The sequence below is a fragment of the Scardinius erythrophthalmus genome (genome assembly GCF_964197995.2).
Source record: "Scardinius erythrophthalmus genome assembly, chromosome: 18".
NCBI classification, from domain to species: Eukaryota; Metazoa; Chordata; class Actinopteri; order Cypriniformes; family Leuciscidae; genus Scardinius; species Scardinius erythrophthalmus.
Genome location: NC_138238.1, coordinates 8,983,196 through 9,002,181, shown reverse-complemented (window position 1 = coordinate 9,002,181; position 18,986 = coordinate 8,983,196). Strand labels below are relative to the sequence as shown.

Here is an 18,986-nt window from a genome sequence, read left to right as displayed (position 1 = left end):
AAATGTTCTTATCACTACTTGACGTTGACCGTCAAAGCACCTTAGGGACTGAATACCGGACTACCCAAGAGAGGGCAAATGTACATGCCATTCCTTACAGGAAAAAACAAGGCCAACTGAACTGATGAGTGTAATGTAGAATAGCCAGGACTTGTTTTACAGAAAATGTTGCTTGGCTTGCTGAACACAATGTGGGGATCAATGTGATTTAGCTGAAAGCAGTTAAAACTTTGCAGTTCATGTACTATAACAAAGCCCAGGAGAATCTCACATGCATAGCGGTGAAACGACCCACAAACCTGTGCAAACTACCCTAACTTGGTGGCTGGTGGTTGCAATGATGTACACCAGCTCTCAGTGCACGGACCACAAATGGATATCAGGTCCATGGGCCAGACCCAGACCGGGACATGGCACTAAATCAGTTGCTTTCACAACTCTTCCTGTACCTACAAATGTGGGCAAATAATTCTTGGAGGTGGGAATTCAGTGCAAGAAGAAGTCCCTGATTCGTGTAGCCTCTATCCATGGGATGTAGGCTGCGGTGCGAGTGAAGACGCTGGGCTTGTTCTCCACCGTGCATCCAATAGGACCGAAGCTCACAATGCCGTGGACCTCCCAGCGGTCACGCCCCACCTGGCACAGCAGAGGGCCACCAGAGTCACCCTTTAGGAAGAAAAGCCACAGAGAAGGTATGAATAGAGTTGAATATGGGGCACCATGATAAATTTCCCCATTAAATAGTTTTCTCACCTGGCATGCAGCTGGGGTCCCCTCTGTATCACGGAACCCAGCGCAAATCATGGAGTCTCGAACGCGGTCACCCCAGAACTTCTTCTGCCGGCAGGTCTTGTAGTCAATGACTGGGAGCCGAGCTTGATTCAGTGCCTCAGCAAGTGACACGTTTTCCTTCCCGCCTAAGAAGAGATGCCAAACGCATATTCTGGATAAGAGTATCACCTACCTTTGTAAACTCAATGATATCAACAAAACATTAAAGTGCTCTTTGTTTTCACCTCAGGGGCATACAATTAACCAGTTTCTAGTGAGTGAGGGTGTTACTCTACACTCATTATACTTTATCTATGAGCCAATGATGCCAGAGATAAACCAGCGATCATATTTCAAGACTGAACTTTCTTAGTACAAAAGAGTTATGATACATATTTTACCTCGTGTGTCCCCCCAGCCGGTTACCCAGCAGTAGTGCCCTGGTTTAAGGTTGATCTGCTTGCGCGGCAGGCAGGCATAGCGGATGAAGTTAGTGGTCGGGATGTCCGTGGCAGCTTTAACCAATGCGATGTCATAGTCTAGCTCACTGTGGGCTGGATAACGGAAGTGCTCATGCCTGTAGATCCTCTTCACTGGGAAAGTACGCTCAGCGGACTCTGATCTTTTCAGTTGATGCTTACCCAAAACGATACGCCAGCTACTAGCATCCTCTGCTTTTCCCCTGGTCAACAAGAGCGATACAAAAAGTGGTTGGTTTATTATGACATCTAAGGGGAAAACAACCAGGAAAAGTTGCCCAGCAGGGCAGCGCTCTTAGTTATACCCTTAATGGTGATAAACTTATGCTTTGCCTTACTTCTGGAAGCAGTGAGCAGCAGTAAGAACCCAGTTCTTATGGATCAGAGTCCCTCCACACACATGAACATAATGTTTACTGCCTCTGGGACGAACCTATTAAAATAGACACAAGCATCAGTGACTTCTTCTTTTGTTACACCTTGAGCAATGCTCTGTCATTTCAAGTATAATTTACCTGCAGTGAGACCTGCCACGGCCAGGAATGGGGTCTTGCTTCATTGCCCGACACGATACGCTCCACTGTGTTTGGTTTGAAATGAGGCAGGCCACAGTCCTTTGGCCAGTCTAAGGACAGAACAACACAATGTCAATGTCAGTTAAAGTACCATGTAGACAAGAAAACACAAGGTACACAGGATTTATGTGGAAGCAAATGAAAGGTGTTGTACCAGGAGAGGAAAGAAGGAAAGGAAATCCATATTTGGATCTTTGAGAAAGACATAGAAATAAGTGTAAATTCAGTTTTTTTTTTCTTCTCAAGATAGCACCACTTGAAATGCACTTGAAAGATGTCAGTGGTTAGCGTTCATTTCATTTCTCACCAAGGTGGAGGACTTTGTGCTGTTGAAGGCGACTAGGGTTGAATGCATGGGTGGAGGCTCTGTCCACCGCCAGACCCAGCAGCATTAGCAACAGTGGAAAAAATGGGCTCCTTACTGCCATGATCTACAGTAAACTGTGTGTTGCGCTCTGGTGATTACCCATTTATACCATGCCTAGTGCAGAGGCCATTCTTTGTGCACTCCCCACCCCTGTCATTGGGACAAAGCACTTTCACAATACCCCTCCCAATCCTGGATTGTTCTGGTGGGGTAGCTGGTGGTTTTCAGAACACGCTGGCCCCAGGGGATCATGGGAGTCCCATCAGCACTTTCAGCTACAGCCCGTCCCTTGCCACTGCAAAACAACTCTCCCAGAATAGATTGCCAGTAGCCTCCTTACAGTCACGCCATGCTAATAGCTGTTTGGATGAGCAGAAGTGCTGGCCTTCACATGACCTTCTGCTGCCTTCCAAAACCTTGCAGGATTCAAGTTTTACCTTGGTAAAACCCTGACATATAATTAACAAGATTATGACTGATCCATGTGTCATTTATATATTCATTTCATTAAATATTAGCAGAACCTGTTCTTAGCAGGCACTCGTTTATCCAAAGTGAGCCCACTCATTATAGAAACAATCCCCTTGGAGCAAGCCTTGCTCAAGGGCACAATGGTGATTGTTTATAGCCTGAACTTTGCGGATAGACATCACTTTTCAGCTGGACCTTAAACCACCACTTCATTTACTTAATAGACTTTATAATTAGTCTTATTCTTAGCCTATAGCTTTAGCTAAACTTCCACGAGTTCAAGGTAGTAAAGGATGGAAGATTTATACAGTATAGTTTGCATGATTTAATAGCAATGTGATCATGTTTCTCATACCAGCAGAGGGCATAAGAAGCAAAATGTAGATATACAATTAGGCCTGTGAAACCTACTGAATTTCAAAGTTGTTTGTTCTGGTGGAGCAGATTTTAAGACAGGAGATGCTGAGATGTTAATTACTATATGCATGAAACTATATTCAGGCTGAATGGAGTTTTATTATTCTTGTTTAGGATGTGTCCCTGCTCACCTGTTGTATTTATTCCAAAAAGGGATCACCTGCTCAGGGACAGGACAGTCAATACCAGGGAATGTGCCTGCTCATCCAATTGGTCAAAGTTACAATGAAAGAGCCATGGAAATGTCCAGGGCAATCTACTGGAACACAGTTCACCAAGTTTAGCAGGACCTTCTGACATGTTCTCATGTCCCTCTCTTTTCCATGATCTTCACAAACAAAGAGAAATCCCATTGCCAGCAAGCCAACGAGGAATCTCGAAATAAATTAATCAAAATAAAAGACACTGAATATTGTTTGCCAAATGTTTTATTGTTGCTCATACTTTTCAAGACATTCACTATTCTCAATATTAAAACACATTAGTGTAGTTGTTGCTGTAGAAAGCCTATAGAAAGCTTGTTTTCATCATACTGTAAGGTGTTGATTCAGTAATATCTATATTATGTTAAATCACAATGCTCTGGTCCAAAAAAAGAGAAAAAGAAAACATTGCTTTGGCAAAGAAAAACAAAAGCAGTTTGTGCAGCACATACTGTTAATTTGGTCAGAGATTCTAGATACACATTTACTTACATACAATAAGGTCCATCCATGCTATTTAAATGAACATAATCTAAACATTACAGACAGAGATTGCTCTAATTACAATCCCTAACTTTCACAAAATCATGACTGATTCTGTATATGCTATAGTTTTGATATAGCACATGTGATCATGATGTACATAAAAAACAGTAAAACTCTTACTTAATGTGAAATGAAGCAATTAAACTTGAATATTTTAACATTATAATGAACAAACCGTTTTGTGATATTACATGACAAAAAAGTATTTATGAACATGTAAAATTATGTGAAAATGTCAAATTATCTTTGTCCTTGCACAGGTTCTGAATAGGACACAACCACAAAAAAACAACAATGATTTATTAAATTGTGACATGAAAATAGCGGAAAGATTTTGGCACCAAATTCCAAGTGTACATGTTTTAATTTATTGAGATTGTCCCTGGGCATAGAACTGGGACTTAGTTTCAGAAGTGTGGGAACACTGAATCTATATTTACTAATCATGAGTAGGTTTTACATTTATGCATTTAGCAGACTCTTTTATCCAAAGTGACTTGCATTGCATTTCAAGGTACACATTTTACAATCTTATCAGTTCTTGCTTTCTCTGGGAATCAAACCCATACCCTCAACGCTCTACTGTTTGAGCTACAGGAAGGTTTGATAAGAACACACACCCACAAACCTCATAGGGTAGGGAATGTTTTTCACTTTTTGTTATACTGGTTGAAACTCTCATTTATCTCTCATTTACATTTATCTTCTGTGGAAGTCTCGAGACCAAAAAATGTTTGTCCAAACATTGCATTCGGTCCGAATGCAATGATAGGATGTCCTACCTGTTAACGTATGAGGTAGCACTTCATTTTACAGTCCAGTTCCACATGTACATTATAATAATTACCTGAACTTAGCCCTAAACCTAACCTTGACCCATGTAGTTACCTTGTATTGCCCACTACTTTCTTAGTTAAGTACACTGTAAGTACACGTAAGTGCACATACTGTACAATAAATTGCAACCACATATGTATTTCCATATCTCCACGCACCCTGCTTGTGCAGACAACACATCATCAGCAAGTTTCACGAGGCTATGCAGACTTGTAGACACGCAGTCACTGAGACAGTTACAGTTCCTCCTGAACCAAAACAAATAAACTTATGCTGTGTTCACAGCATAACTACCGTAACTAAGAGATGGCCACCCGTGACATTCTACTCAGAGTGGTTCACGTCCTCAGACTCTGATTTATATGTTTCTATGGTAACACTATCAATGACATAATAAATCTGCTGTAGTCAGGTGGTACAAGTAATGGTGATCCAGGTGGTATAAGGTAATTTAATGCAGTCTCTTGTAACGCTTTGAAAACTCTGCTCTGGCTGTGTGTTTTAGAGGAGTTTTGGCTTTGGAGATGCTTTGAAGAGAGGGTGGGATCTTATGCTTTCAGGGCTAGCTTGCTATTGCTAGCCACTCCGTAATTGTCTACCCTACCTTTCATATTTTTAGCACTGTGCATTGATTCTGGCCTAGAGCTCACTCTAACCCACCAGGCCAAAACATTACCAATCACCATTTACATCAAGACAAAAGACAACAACAACAAAAAAGAGAGTGAGAGCTGTAGCTTGTATTTGACTACAAATGGTTTAACACCATGAATCTGTGAGATCAGAAAACAAAGAGATCTAAATCCATCTTAATCATAGACTATAGAACTAGCCTTCGGATCTTGCTCCAGGAAGCGTTTCAGGGTGTACGAGAGCTCCATTAACTTTAACGTAGCCCTAGCTGATGCTCATTAATCTGCTATTTGCTTTTCAAAATCCAACAAGCACAACAGACACATTTAGCCTATAATTAGCGGTTTCAAAATTGCTAATACTCAGTGCTCACCAAAATCATAATTTTTGGCCAAAAAGGGCATCCAAAAGATGCCAAGGCCATGTGTGAAGATAGATGGAAACACACTGTTATCTGTAAACTTTAAAGGGGTCATAGACAGAGAATTCAAATGTTCCTTGATCCTTTGACAGTTAAGAGTTCATTATACTATAAAAATACTCTGTAAGTTTCAAAACTCAAAACTTTCTTGTTCTTCCAAAAACTGCTTTTATTGAAACCAAGGCCAGCAAACGACAGGATCTAAAAAGTGGAGACTTGTGACGTCAATGGGCAGCTTTGGCCCCGCCCACTGGAGCATTAGTGAACAGTGACATGAGAATGAGAAAAGATCGATACAGGATCAATAATACCATTACCTTCCAAACGATCCTAATGCTAGGACGGTGGGTTATTTTTCCCAACAATGTGAATGTCTCAGCAGTGGATTATTTGTTTGTATTCGGTGTATTTCACTGTGGATTATTTGGTAAATTTCGGCGCAGGCTTTGCAAACAGACTTTGGACTTTACACCTCTGGTGAAAGCATTTGTGAGAGTGCCGAAATTGCGTTGCAATGATAAGATCTTTTCATACGCGATCAACAGACTGTCTGTCATCTGCTCAATACTCATCACTGCAACCTTTCATGTGATGGGAATACTTTTCACGATTCCTTAATCTCGATAGCTGTAATAGTAAAAACGTAGTAAAAGTTTTAGAGAGAGTTCCACATGTAATACTAGCTATTTCATATGCAAACATGTCAGCCAATCACAGCAGTGGGCGTTTACACTCACAGAAGACACGCCCCCTAAAACAGAGCGTTCAAATCAGAGGCTAAAATCAGGCTTGGAAAAATGCCTTTTATTTATAAATTATGACAATTTTTTTATGTTAAAATGATACTAACATTATAAGGGCACCCCAGGAAACATTATAAAATAGTCCAGTCTATGACCCCTTTAAATGGTAGCTCTGTGCAACATGAGCTTTCAGTATTTCTCTGAACATTACCACTTTACTGATCCAATAGTGGGGCTTTGATAGCTAAGCAGACAAGGCTTTGGAATATTTAGATATATTATTTGAAGGACAATTAGCTCTAGATTAGCCATTTTCCATCCATTTCCACCTTGCAGCAAAAGTTGTACCGTTTCTATACCTTACGCCTAACCGAGGCACCCACATACCGATAAGGCAAGCTCTGGCCCTGCACTAGTTGCTTTAGTCTCCCACAGTACTGGGGTTAGCGCAACATGCAGAACTGCGCAGTGTTTTTATAATGCCTTCACTCTTCTTTCGTCGCGTGGACTGCAGTGCCAGGCTGCTGGTATTGTCTGTGGAGTCTTCCGTTTGAGCAGCCACAGCTGCAGCGGCTGCAGTCTCTTTGATTTGAATTTCCAGATGCCTTTGGATTGCCAAGCCAAGCTCTTCAGGGTCCACAGCTGCACCATACACCTCCCAGGTCATACCCTCAGCATCCCATTCCACCTCCTTTACAGGGGTCCTATGACACATGTGCTCTATTGTCAAAGGTGCATCCGAGGTAGAATCGTCTCTCAGACTAATTTCAGGAAACATGTGAGAAAGAGGGGAAACAAGGGAATCAGACATGGTCTGCACACCAATATCTCTGATTTCATGGTCAGATGTCATGGTCGTGGCATCTTTGACTGTCCTGTTAAGACCAGTCTGACCTGTCCGGTCTATTCTAAGGCAGGAGGAGTTCTGCCCCCTTATCTCGGATCCACAGCAATGGCCTGTACTCCGGCTGTCAAGTCTGGTCTCGCTGACAGATGACACAAGTGGTGGAAAACCAAGCAAGCCTGAATGAAGAAGTGATCTTTGTCCTGCACAGGGGTTTCCTGCACACGGTGGCCGAGATATCAAATGTCCAGGGCATGGAACAACACTGCAAGCATTTCTCAAACAGGCAGTGTTCATCATGTGACCAGAACAGGTAGATCTATGGCATGCAGTTAAATGATGGCCTTCACAGTTGCTCTGAGCATGGTCTTCTGTATTCACTCCCTGTGGTGCGAAGCTGTTGCTCAGACCTGAAGAACTCATTCTGCAAGCCACTCTGCAACAGCTGCATCCTGTCAGGTTCTCTGCAGGTCCATAACATCGACAACATCCCTCCCTGCAAACCAGACCCTTCATCCTTAAATCTCTATTTGTGGATGGTGAGTGTGTAACACAATTCACACCACTATGGACCTGATTTTGCCCCAGGAATAGATCCTGCGTTGGAGTCCTTCTAGGGGAGTCCTCCATGAAGCTCCAGGATTTTGCAGTTCCTCCATGCCAGATTACAGTCTCAGGGGTGCTGTTGCCACTGCGCAAGCTCCCCTGTTCATGGTCACAAACGTTCACAGGAACTCCAGCCGCTGGTCCACCCAGACTGATAGGCCTTTGACTGCATGCTGAACTGCTGACACTCTTGCGCAAATTCTGACGATACCATGCCAGCTCCATTCGTTGAGGAGGTCCACTCACCATTTCTACGGAGCTTTTGGATAAAGAAATGGTTGGCAGCTCATAGTCCTCCACTGCTTCGGCATCAACAGATCCAAGGCTGATGCTTGGGAGGTAGATCTCAGATGTAGGTCGTTGTCCTTCCTCCATAGTGTAATATCTACTGGTAAAGAAAGACAGACAATGATACAACTAAGTATAAAAAGTATAATTAATATTAATGATTTAAAACGTATTAATTTACACTATATATTTTAAACGATTAAACGTTTCTTACGTTAGAAGAGGCACACCAATTCTTCCTCTCTTTAGTTGTCTACAAGACAATCCATTGAATTTCTGATTAATCTGCATGACCCTTAAACGTTTACTTTTACGGTATAAAGCTGAGATTTCTTTTGTCCTTACTAAATTAAAGTGAATAGGACAGAGTGATGTCTAGGTATCTCTCCCTAGATAATTGGCCAGATTACAGATGGATAAACCCAATTTAAGTCTTAAGATCATTAGCTACAACATGGATTTCTCAGCTTCTCTCAGAAGGACATTAATCCAAATGGGGCTCTAGCACAGGTGGCCAATTCCACACCACATGGTTCAAAAAGGACAGGGGGTTTAATGTTGCAAACTGTCCTATACTTCATGGTATATTGGACCTCAAATCATTACTGTGAGAGTATTTCTCATTTTTATGAACTCTCGAGAGCACAGAGTGAATGTGCGTCAGGTCTGTTCATGTTTACATCACACTTTAGCCACTAGCCCAGACTTTTGGGTCTGTCACTCCCTACTGTCAGCACAAACATACTGCTGAATCCAAAATACAACACACTCATACTCTAATCTGTGAAGGCTATTCAAGGCACACGTTAATTCAGAATTATTTGTTACTTGCTATTGAGGTGCCACTGTTTTAAAGCAGTAGACTAAGTGCAGGGAATGTTCTTTGAAGCAACCGGAGGTTAAGTGCCTCAAAGGCATTTCAGAACTTTCTGGAGTTTAACTCAGAAATAAACTTGCAACCTCTATGTTATCTTTGTGGATACTTAATGACTAGGCCATCTGTGACTAATAGTTGAATCATACCATATAAATGTAACTTCCAAGGATGCCCACACAGAATCTGCATATGCAGGACTCGGAAGAAAGCTCAGCAGATTTCTGCAGAATTGGAACACGCAACATTCACAAAGCTTATAAATCTCTGATCCATTGTGTTTGTGTCTATAATTCAGACAACATGTTCTCACGAAAAGTTGTTTGATTCTATGGGAGCAGAAGATCTAAAGCCCATGTGTGCTAAAGCCAGTGTTCAGCATCCAGCTCACAAACGAAATCAAATCCACAAATATTAATAGATCACTCATAAAATAATAAAGTATAGGCCTACACTTTTGTTTTGTATCTAAAGGGTGGCACTATATTGCAACAAGTGTTAATACTGTTATTACAGTTATTTCACACTATTTAATACTGATCATTACCAGAGTGTTTCAATAATAATAACAACAATAAAGCAGACCATGAAAATAACCTGTACAAATGACTGTGACTCTAGCATAATGACAGATGTTATCTCTCCTGTTATCATGGGAGAACAAAATACTTATCTTCCAACTGCATCTAAAAATAACAGACAAGGTGTTCACTGTTAACCCTCCTCTTCCACCTCAACCCACAAGCTAACCTCCACCCATCCGTACTAGCTTCAGACTGGGACACACTCTTACACACATGCAAATATAAACACTGAATGAACCTCTCATCCCATACAAGAAAATCAAACAAGAAAGATCTCACCTTTTGGTTTTTCTAGCAAGTATACATGGTCCAATCAAGGCCCTGTGCCATCCTTTGTCTTTTCTTCCTTGTCACCTTCAGTCCCCCCCCTTTTTAAAAACCATTCCTTTCACACTAAGCAGCACTTACTTCATAAAGACACAGCTACGGTTTCCCTCATGGCCACAGGTAAATCAACAACCTCCCTCCCTCCACACACACACACACACACACACATGTACATACCTCCCACTTCCTCCTCTCGTCTCCTTCCCCTCAGTCCAGACAGCTTCCGCCTCCTTCACTTCTTTTCTCTCCTCCACTTGTGCTCTCTCGCTCCACTCTAAGTGAACAGGACAGAGTGGGTGTGTTGCTGGATTATCAGTTGTTGTCAGCTGATTACACACCACACACTCCCTCTCTGAGAGGAAATCCATGGTGGAGGGGGGAGGAGGTGCAAAGACACACAGACAGAAATGGTGGGTAGCCAAGAAGCACTGTATGCCCAATGGAGGGGGGTGGAATTGTGTGAAAGTGTGTGTATGAAGTGAGGGATGGGGTTACATGTAGATTCTATTGAGTTGTTAGAAAAGGAAATCAGATATCCTTGCGAATCAATATAATAAATACCCTTTCTCACACATAACATGTTCATTCTCTCACACACACGTAGCTCCTGCCTCTTACTCATCCATTCTCTCTCTTCCTGTTGCTATAGAAACAGCCATGGTCAATAGGAGCCCGATGAATTTTCATCATGCCTTTTTTTTAAGTTGTCATGGGAACAATGAAAACAGTCTCTTGTGGTGCTGGGAAACCATTATGATATATGTCTGTGACTCATCTATCTGATTCACCTGTTCATATACTTGTCATTGCAATCTCACAGATTACCTGTTCCATAATAATTCTAGTTCAAAGGTAAAGCAAAAAGAAAATCATGACATGCTGTTTTGTGTATAAACATGCTGAGTTGAACAAACCTAAATGTTTTTTTCCCTCTTTACAGAGACATTTGGAACCTTTTGCAGTAAGGACATTGTGTTGGCATAATAACACAGAATCTGTCTATTTGTTGTTATTTTAAATCAGTTTTAAAGGTGTATTTGCTAAAATCCATTTGTTGGGACTACATAACAAATCTTTGTTGACATAAAGTCAAACTGGTTTGGGTTCCCAGCATGCTTTGCATGGGAATAGATTACATGATGTATCTACATGATTACATGATGCTGCGTCCAAAATCGCAAACTCACTTTAGTAGGTACTTATTTTGAATAAATACTTACTTTTTTTTTTTTTTTTTTACTTTATCTATTTATAAAGCACATTTAAAACAACCTTGGTTGACCAAAGTGCTGTACAAGAAATATCTAGTTCCATCCCCAAAATTAAAATAAACATTCACAATACATTAAAGGCACAAGAGTACAAATAGACTTCTAAACTCAGACACTGTGGACGCTGTTTTGATAGATGACGGCAATTTGTTCCATAACCTGGAGCCAGCTACTGCAAAGCTTTGCGAGCATTAAGAATAGTATGTATTTTATAGTATGACGGTTATATTGACGTACTACATTTGCCATATTGTCATTATCATGTGACGTACCAGTTGTGTCGCTTCACTCCCATTCACAAATCCTCTCCTGTGGCGTCATGGGACAGTAAAGTGTCCATCGTAAGCACACTTTCACACTTAACTGGGTACTTTTTGCTTCGGACATACTTTTTTTTTTGTCACATATTATTTTCACATTCTATATAGTAGGGAAGTATGCGATTTCGGACGCAAATATATTGGAGTAGTGCTAACATGCACTGTTGCTAGCTAGTTATATATTCATACATTATATATTCACTTGAACACATACAAATTTAATGGAATTTACTAAATTAAATTAGATTTCCTCTATGTAGGAAATCTGAGATGAGTTTACAGTAAGTTTTTATTGCAATCTAATGCGTGTTAACTACATTTAGCTGTATTGTGGGAACAGCAGACGTGTTGCCTGATCACAGCCTTGATAAACTTCCCCTGTTGTCCATGAGTTATTCATTAACACTTAGTGAATGCAAACTAGGCTCTTGTGGACACCATAACATTCAATCTGTAGTTATTAAACCACAGTCTATGAGCCCTGTGGTGGTTCCATAAAGTAATAGTAACATCCACATGTTAAAATAAAAAAATCCGAACTAGCTTTAAACAATTGCCACAATAGCTCTTTAGGTTGGAAGTCCATGTAGTGTGCTATGTGTATGCTCACTGCACTGCATCAAGGTTTTGTGTTTGTTTGGAAATAAATACTGCGACTGGCAGAGCACATATCGGTCACCTGCTTAAACCAGTGTACGGTGTTGATTAACTAACCTGGGAAGCCTCAGGGAGACTGTAGTATTCTCCTGTAGGGTGACCAGGCTGTCAGAAGCCACAGCTTACTCTCAATGGGACATCAGGAAGAGTGCCAATGAGACGGCCTCTGGGCAAAATGGGAAACCGCTGATTGGTGATTTTATTGGAGAGAGCAAGACACTTTATTCAGTTAGGAGTTAGACAGACTGTGGCCATCCATGGCTGGTGAGTAGAGGATTATTGGAAACAGTTGTACAAACCATATACTTGAGACCTATTTTACACAGATATAATACTATGTGATAGTGGATCTTTAAGACAAACATACATTGTTTGTTTTACCAGGCTGCAAATATTTGATCAGTGCTCTGTCATCTAATGTGACCTAAAATAAGTTGCGCCAGACATGTTATTATTATGTACTATGTATGTTAGTTGCACCAAAGCTTTTTTCTTCCAGACATGATGGTTTAGGTCTGTCATAGCGACATGTATTTCTGTTTGATAATGTGATATGCCATTAGACGCTGCTGAACATATGGTTGACCCCCTGTACACTAATAATCTTCATGTGCAATTGAACAATTATTGACCAGTGAGGCATTAGAATGTTCAATTGTAAATATGTACACTTAAATGAATATATAGTTCACCCTTTTAGCTTACAGATATCAGTTAGTATCATAAATGGCAAATTCTTATTTAAATGGATAGTTAACTCAAAAATTAAGATTCTGTCATCATTTGAACACAAAAAAAAGATGTTTTGAAGAATAGATTTGTCTTACAATGAAAGTCAATGGGGTCCAAAACATCAGACCCCACTGACTTTCATTTTATGGAGACAAAATATCTTCTTATGTTTCACAGAAGAAAGTAATACAGATTTGGAATGACATGAGGTTGAGTAAATTATGACATAATTTTAATTTTGGGTCACTATGACGACTTACTATGAACATTTAAAAAAGGTTAGCACTGACTAAATTTAAAAGTAAGCAAACAAGCTTAACATTATGGTATTATTTTATTTAAATATTTTTAATTTAAATATATTTTACATTTTAATATATAATTCATTATTCCATGTAAGTTTTAATTTTAATTTCTGAATGATGAGCTGTATTAAATCAACTACTATACCTGTTACAAAGTTCTGGTTCACCTGCACTGGATTCCTTAAGGTGGCTGCAGTAACTCCCTTAAAATAAAGGAGAAAACAGGTTGTTTTTCTAGAAATACTGTGCTTCTTGAGCAGCAGAAACACAATGTGCTCCACCTCTTGCATGCAGGTCTCCACTAACGTGTGTTGACACAAGACACTTGACACGTCTATTTAAAAGGCATGAGAGAAAGAGACTGTCTAATGGTGTCACACAGCAGGTTTAGTTAATGCAAAGCCATGTTCTCTGTTGTATGAAACACTGAGTGAGAGGTGAGGGTGACCGTCAGCTTTGAGTTTATTCCGTGTCTGTGACATTAGATCCACTTGTAGCACTGGCTTGTGGACTGTCAGGAGCATTTCTGTTCCTGTTGCTGTTCGGCCTATCAGTCTATCTACTGTGGAGGAAGAGGCGAACTCAAACACTCTACAGGGGACTGACACCAACCACCCCCACAATCCCACGATGCACCGCTCCAGTGCTTCAGACATCAGAGAGCAGCAGCTATGGGTAAATAACAGTTGTTGCTTGTCTAGAAATGACAATAATATAAGATTTATACTGTATCATTCATTGCATATATATACAGTGCTATGCATAAGTTTAGACACCCATGCTAAAGTTGACTAAAAAGAGGAATAAAAAATCATCTTTTGGAAATTGAACTTGGAAATTTTTATTTTTAAAGGCCAGTTACTTCATGGATCCAGGATATGCATCCTGATAAAGTTCCCTTGGCCTTTGGAATTAAAATAGCCCCACATCATCACATAGCCTTCACCATACAGTACCTAGAGATTGGCATGGTTTTATTTCAGTTAGCCTAATAGCTGGTTTGATTTGCATTGAGAGATGATCTTATGGAAAATACTCCATGCCAATCTCTAGGTATGGTGAAGGCTATGTGATGATGTGCGGCTATTTTAATTCCAAAGGCCAAGGGAACTTTATCAGGATGCATAGTATCCTGGATCCATGAAGTAACTGGCCTTTAAAAATAAAAATCTGCCTGCCTCTATGGGAATTTAACATAGGGGTGTCCAAACTTATGCACCCTGTATTTCAAGGAAGAACATTTATTTATTTACGATACATTATTCATTCACAAAGAAAATTGGTGTCCTTAAAGGTTGGATTTTTCCTAATTTTTTAAATTAAGGCATTAAGTTCAATTTCCAAAAGATGATTTTTTATTCCTCTTTTTAGTCAACTTTAGCATGGGTGTCTAAACTTATGCATAGCACTGTATATATATATATACGGACATGTAATGGATTGAAGTGCATTCTTATAACCTTTGAACTTTCACAGCTCAGGTGATGTTCCTTTCGTCGTGCCTCCTCAATTCAAGAGAACATCCCAATTTAACGAGGGGAAAGAGGGAAGAGAGTATACTGAGGAATGGGAACTCCATCCGGACCTGCACAGCCAGCGAGGCTCTCTGACAGTAGGGAGTATGTCAGGACTGGAATAAAGGCATTAGATGTCAGAAATTATGATAAAAAGAAAGTATAAAAAAGAAAGTCTTTCGTTCTGCTCTGTGGTTTTTGAGGTTGTTTTCCCCTGGGCTCCATAAGGCCAGACCTGTACCAGCTCCCAGAGGAACCCAGTGAATGGGCCCTTCCCAACGGCTCAGCGGTTCGTCTGTGGTTCGCTCTGCGGTACCAGCAGGAGAGAGAGCAGCTGGTGGTGTCTCTGCTCCGAGCCGCTAACCTGCCTGTTCGATGCCAGAGTAACGCCACACTGGTCAAACTGCAGCTGTTGCCGTCTGACGACCGACGACACCGGCAGGCCAAAGCACGGCGGAAAGGATGTCATCCGCAGTTCAACGACACCTTTGTGTTTCAGGTAGAGAGTCTCTTCTGTTGAACATCAGCAATCTAAGATGGTCTCTCTGGATGTGGGTACAAACAACAGCAAAATTGTCCTCATTCTATTAAGATTCAAGTGCTTTAATTGGACGAGCGTTGCATGATTTGTTTGTGGATTCATTTTCAAAAACATTTCTGTTCTAAAAAATGGAGAAACTTCTTGAAAATAGAGAAGACATTTTATAGTTGATGTCTCCATCTATTGGCCGTTGCTTGCAGGGTTCACAATAGAGCGCTTAGAGGAATGTTCTGGGTTCAATACAAGTTTAGCTGTTGATTTTACCACACACATTCATTTCAACTTAATCCCCAATTTGTTAAAAAATAAATAAAATAATAATAATAATAATAATTATAATAATAATAATAAAATTTAAAAATTAACTAAGATAAGACTTAATGTATAACGCTCTGTAAAGGTATTCATAATGTAAGTGATATATTTTTATAAATAATTGCAGCCAAATTTAAAATGGATTATAATATTTGGAGAGATTCATGGTTACATCTGAAATTGGTTGTTTGTCATGTGTTTTATACATTATATTTTCTGAAGGTGTAACAATAATGTATTATAACTGTTTACAATTATTCATGGGACCATACAACACATTATAAGGTGCATTACAAAGCTTAATGCATTAAAAATACGTTTATAATATATTATATATAAAGGCTTTAAGTAAAGTGTTACCAGATTTTTCAGTTTTTGAAAGAAGTCACATATGCTCATCAAGGCTACATTTATTTGATCAGAATTTTTTGTGTGAAATATTACAATTAAAAAAAATCATATATTTTAAAATACAATTTATTTCTGTGATGGAAAACCTGAATTTTCAGCAGCCATCAACCCAGTCTTCAGTGTCACACGATCCTTCAGAAATTATTCTAATATGCTGATTTTATGCTCAAATAAAATTTCGTATTATTATCAATGTTGAAAACAGTTCTGCTTAATATGTTTGTGGAAATTTTATTTCCATTTTTTCAGGATTCTTTGATGGATAGAAAGTTCAAAAGAACAACATTAATTTGAAATAAAAAAAAGCTTTTGTAACAATATAAATGTCTTTACTGATCAAATTAATTAATCCTTGCTGGGGGGAAAAACGCCCTTAAACTTTTGGATGGTAGTGTATGGTCAAAATAACCTGATTCCTATGCCTTGTAACAGGTATCTAATGGCTGTGTTGACCAGTGCTCTCTGAATATGAGCATGTACACTGTGGACCATCAGAAGAAGCACCATCTAGTGGGTCACATTCTGATCCCCCTCAGATATTCTGAAATAAAGGAGGCAGCAGGCGAAGTGCAATGGAGGGATCTGGACAATGAAAGTGATCAAGTATGATACTTTAAGAGATCTTAAAGGAATAGTTCACCCCAAAAATGAAAAATCTGTCATCATTCACTCACCCTCAAGTTGTTCTAAACGTGTGTGAATTTCTTTCACAAAAGAAGATATTTTGAAGAATGTGGGTAACCAAAAAGTTGGGACATTGACTTCCATAATATGAAAAAAAAAAAAAAAATACTATGGAAGTCAATGGGGATCAGAAACTGTTAGGGTATCCACATTCTTAAAAATATATATTTTTGTGTTCAACAGAAGAAAGAAACTTACAGGAAACAATTTGTGGGTGAGTAAATAATGACAGAATTTATATTTTTGGGTGAACCATTCATTCGAACATGAACATTCTGTCATCATTTACTCACCCTCAAGTCTTTCCAAACCTGTATAATTTCCATCTGTGGAACACAGTAGAAAGAAAACCATTCAGGTTTGGAATGACATACAGTAAGGGCGAAACACTGAATTATGACTTTAATCTGATTTCTGAGCATTTTGTGGGAAAGTGTGCTGTACTAAACGTACTGAATGTGTGTTTTTCTCTGCTGTTGTAGCCCCTCTCAAAAAATGGTGACATCCAGGTGTCTTTGAACTACAATCAGTCCCTACACCGCCTCACTGTGGTTGTTTTACGAGCACGAGGGTTGCAGTGTTCCAGTGATGCAGGTGAGAAACAGAGCAGTGAAGAATACAACGCTGTTACAAGAAGTCTCCGCACCTTTAACTCACGTGTAAAATGAATGGTACAGGTGTGTGTGCCCAGGTTTCACTAAAGATGCATAATCAGGTGGTGAGAAACAAGTGGACATCTGTGGCAAAAGGAAATGATCCATCCTTTAATGAGAGGCTCACCTTCAGACTCCTCCCCATTCAGCTGGACACAGCCTTTCTGACTCTACAGCTTCAGCAGCCCAGCACAAAAGATCCTGGTAAATGTCAAGCAATCATTTCCAAGACGACAGGGCACCACTCACCTGCACTCTCCTGCTATTATTAAAGGGATAGTTCACCCAAAAATAAAATTCTCCTCACCCTCATGTTGTTCCAAACCTGTATGAATGTCTGTCTTCTGCTGAACACAAAAGAAGATATTTTAAAGAATGTTGGTAACCAGACAGAAAGTTGATGGCACCCAATGATTTCCATAGTAGGAGAAAAAATACTATGGAAGTCAATGGGTGTCGTCAAATGTCTGGTTACCAACATTCTTTAAACTTTCTGTTGAACAGAAGAAAGAAACTCATACAGGTTTGGAACAACATGAGATTGAGTAAATGATGACAAAATTTCCATTTTCGGGTGAACTATCAGAAAAAAACAGAATGCAAAACAATATATTAATATTCATTTTATAATTTATATTAATTAGCATAATATCATTTACATTGTATTAAAATTAAAATATTGGGGGAACAGATGTAAATGTTCGAAAATTATTGATAACTAAAACTAAAACCATAGAAAGATTTTTGTGAATTGAAATATTAGATAAAAAACATTTGATAAATATTAGATGAAGCACTAAAATTACAAAGTGGACATACATAAGAACTAAAACTGAACTATAACTAAAACTGAATAAAAATAAATGAAACCTAAATGGTAATATTTAAAAAAAAACAACAAAAAAAACGAATAAAAACAACAACATTACTACAAATTAAACCTAAATTTAAACAAAAACTGAAAATATGAAAAAAAAACTGATATCAAATTAATATTAAAATAACATAGTATAAATAATACAAAAATAACCATATTGATACTACAAAAAATATTGGATACAACAAAGAAGAATGTACATTTCAGAAATATTTAAAACAAACAAATGTTGTGGTGTAAAATGAATAACCCATTTAAAATTCTACACTATTTATAGGTCACTAATTAAACAAATTTGTTATTTGTTCATATTAATTTATTGAACTTTTCACCGAAATTGTTATACTGATAATATATGTAATAAAAAATTGAAGACATACATCTGCTATTTTTGATGCACCATTGTCAGTCACCTTTATATCTTTACTGAGTCACTCTATTTTGTCTTTAATGCCAGTGTCGTTGGGGATTGTGGTCATTGGGCCGTTCATGTATGCAAGGGGAAGAGAGCTGGAACACTGGAACGACATGGTCAGCAAACCACAGGAGCTGGTCAGGCAATGGCACCCACTGGGATCCGCTGACACAGTACAGGGCCCTCACTGAACAACATCCACTCAATGCCAACCTCCCTCTCTTTGAAAAGAATGGTAGACTTGTATTTAAGGGGGAAGTGTTTTTTCACAACAAGGCTGATGTCAAAAAATCAAATGGAATAAA

The 18,986-nt window shown here is 39.2% G+C and overlaps 3 protein-coding genes across 3 annotated transcripts; 1 reads left to right on the top strand and 2 right to left on the bottom strand.

Annotated features, from left to right (window-relative positions):
- Nucleotides 1-486: 486 nt before the first annotated feature.
- LOC308706664 (chymotrypsin-like elastase family member 2A) lies at nt 487-2,253 on the bottom strand (the record flags this gene model as incomplete). Its single annotated transcript, XM_081392439.1, has 6 exons — nt 487-666; nt 754-917; nt 1,173-1,453; nt 1,589-1,683; nt 1,766-1,875; nt 2,133-2,253. 6 exons carry the CDS (start codon nt 2,251-2,253, stop codon nt 487-489), a joined length of 951 nt encoding a protein of 316 aa, XP_081248565.1.
- Nucleotides 2,254-3,504: 1,251 nt separating this feature from the next.
- LOC308706856 (uncharacterized protein) lies at nt 3,505-10,354 on the bottom strand (the record flags this gene model as incomplete). The annotated part of the gene is made up of 2 exons (XM_081392722.1): nt 3,505-8,301; nt 10,164-10,354. The coding sequence occupies 2 exons, from the start codon at nt 10,352-10,354 to the stop codon at nt 6,885-6,887; spliced, it is 1,608 nt and encodes a 535-aa protein (XP_081248848.1). The 3' UTR covers nt 3,505-6,884.
- A 1,913-nt stretch (nt 10,355-12,267) lies between these two features.
- Nucleotides 12,268-18,980, top strand: syt15 (synaptotagmin XV). Its single transcript, XM_081392432.1, has 8 exons — nt 12,268-12,498; nt 13,757-13,946; nt 14,748-14,890; nt 14,989-15,284; nt 16,485-16,655; nt 17,219-17,330; nt 17,414-17,593; nt 18,724-18,980. The coding sequence occupies exons 1-8, from the start codon at nt 12,492-12,494 to the stop codon at nt 18,870-18,872; spliced, it is 1,248 nt and encodes a 415-aa protein (XP_081248558.1). The 5' UTR covers nt 12,268-12,491; the 3' UTR covers nt 18,873-18,980.
- The last annotated feature ends 6 nt before the right edge of the window (nt 18,981-18,986 follow it).

What these genes read in the sequence shown, in the direction of transcription:
- syt15 (XM_081392432.1), top strand. An exon ending in TCAGAGAGCAGCAGCTATGG is followed by an intron (nt 13,947 to 14,747) that starts GTAAATAACAGT and finishes GAACTTTCACAG; the next exon opens with CTCAGGTGATGTTCCTTTCG. An exon ending in AGGCTCTCTGACAGTAGGGA is followed by an intron (nt 14,891 to 14,988) that starts GTATGTCAGGAC and finishes GTGGTTTTTGAG; the next exon opens with GTTGTTTTCCCCTGGGCTCC.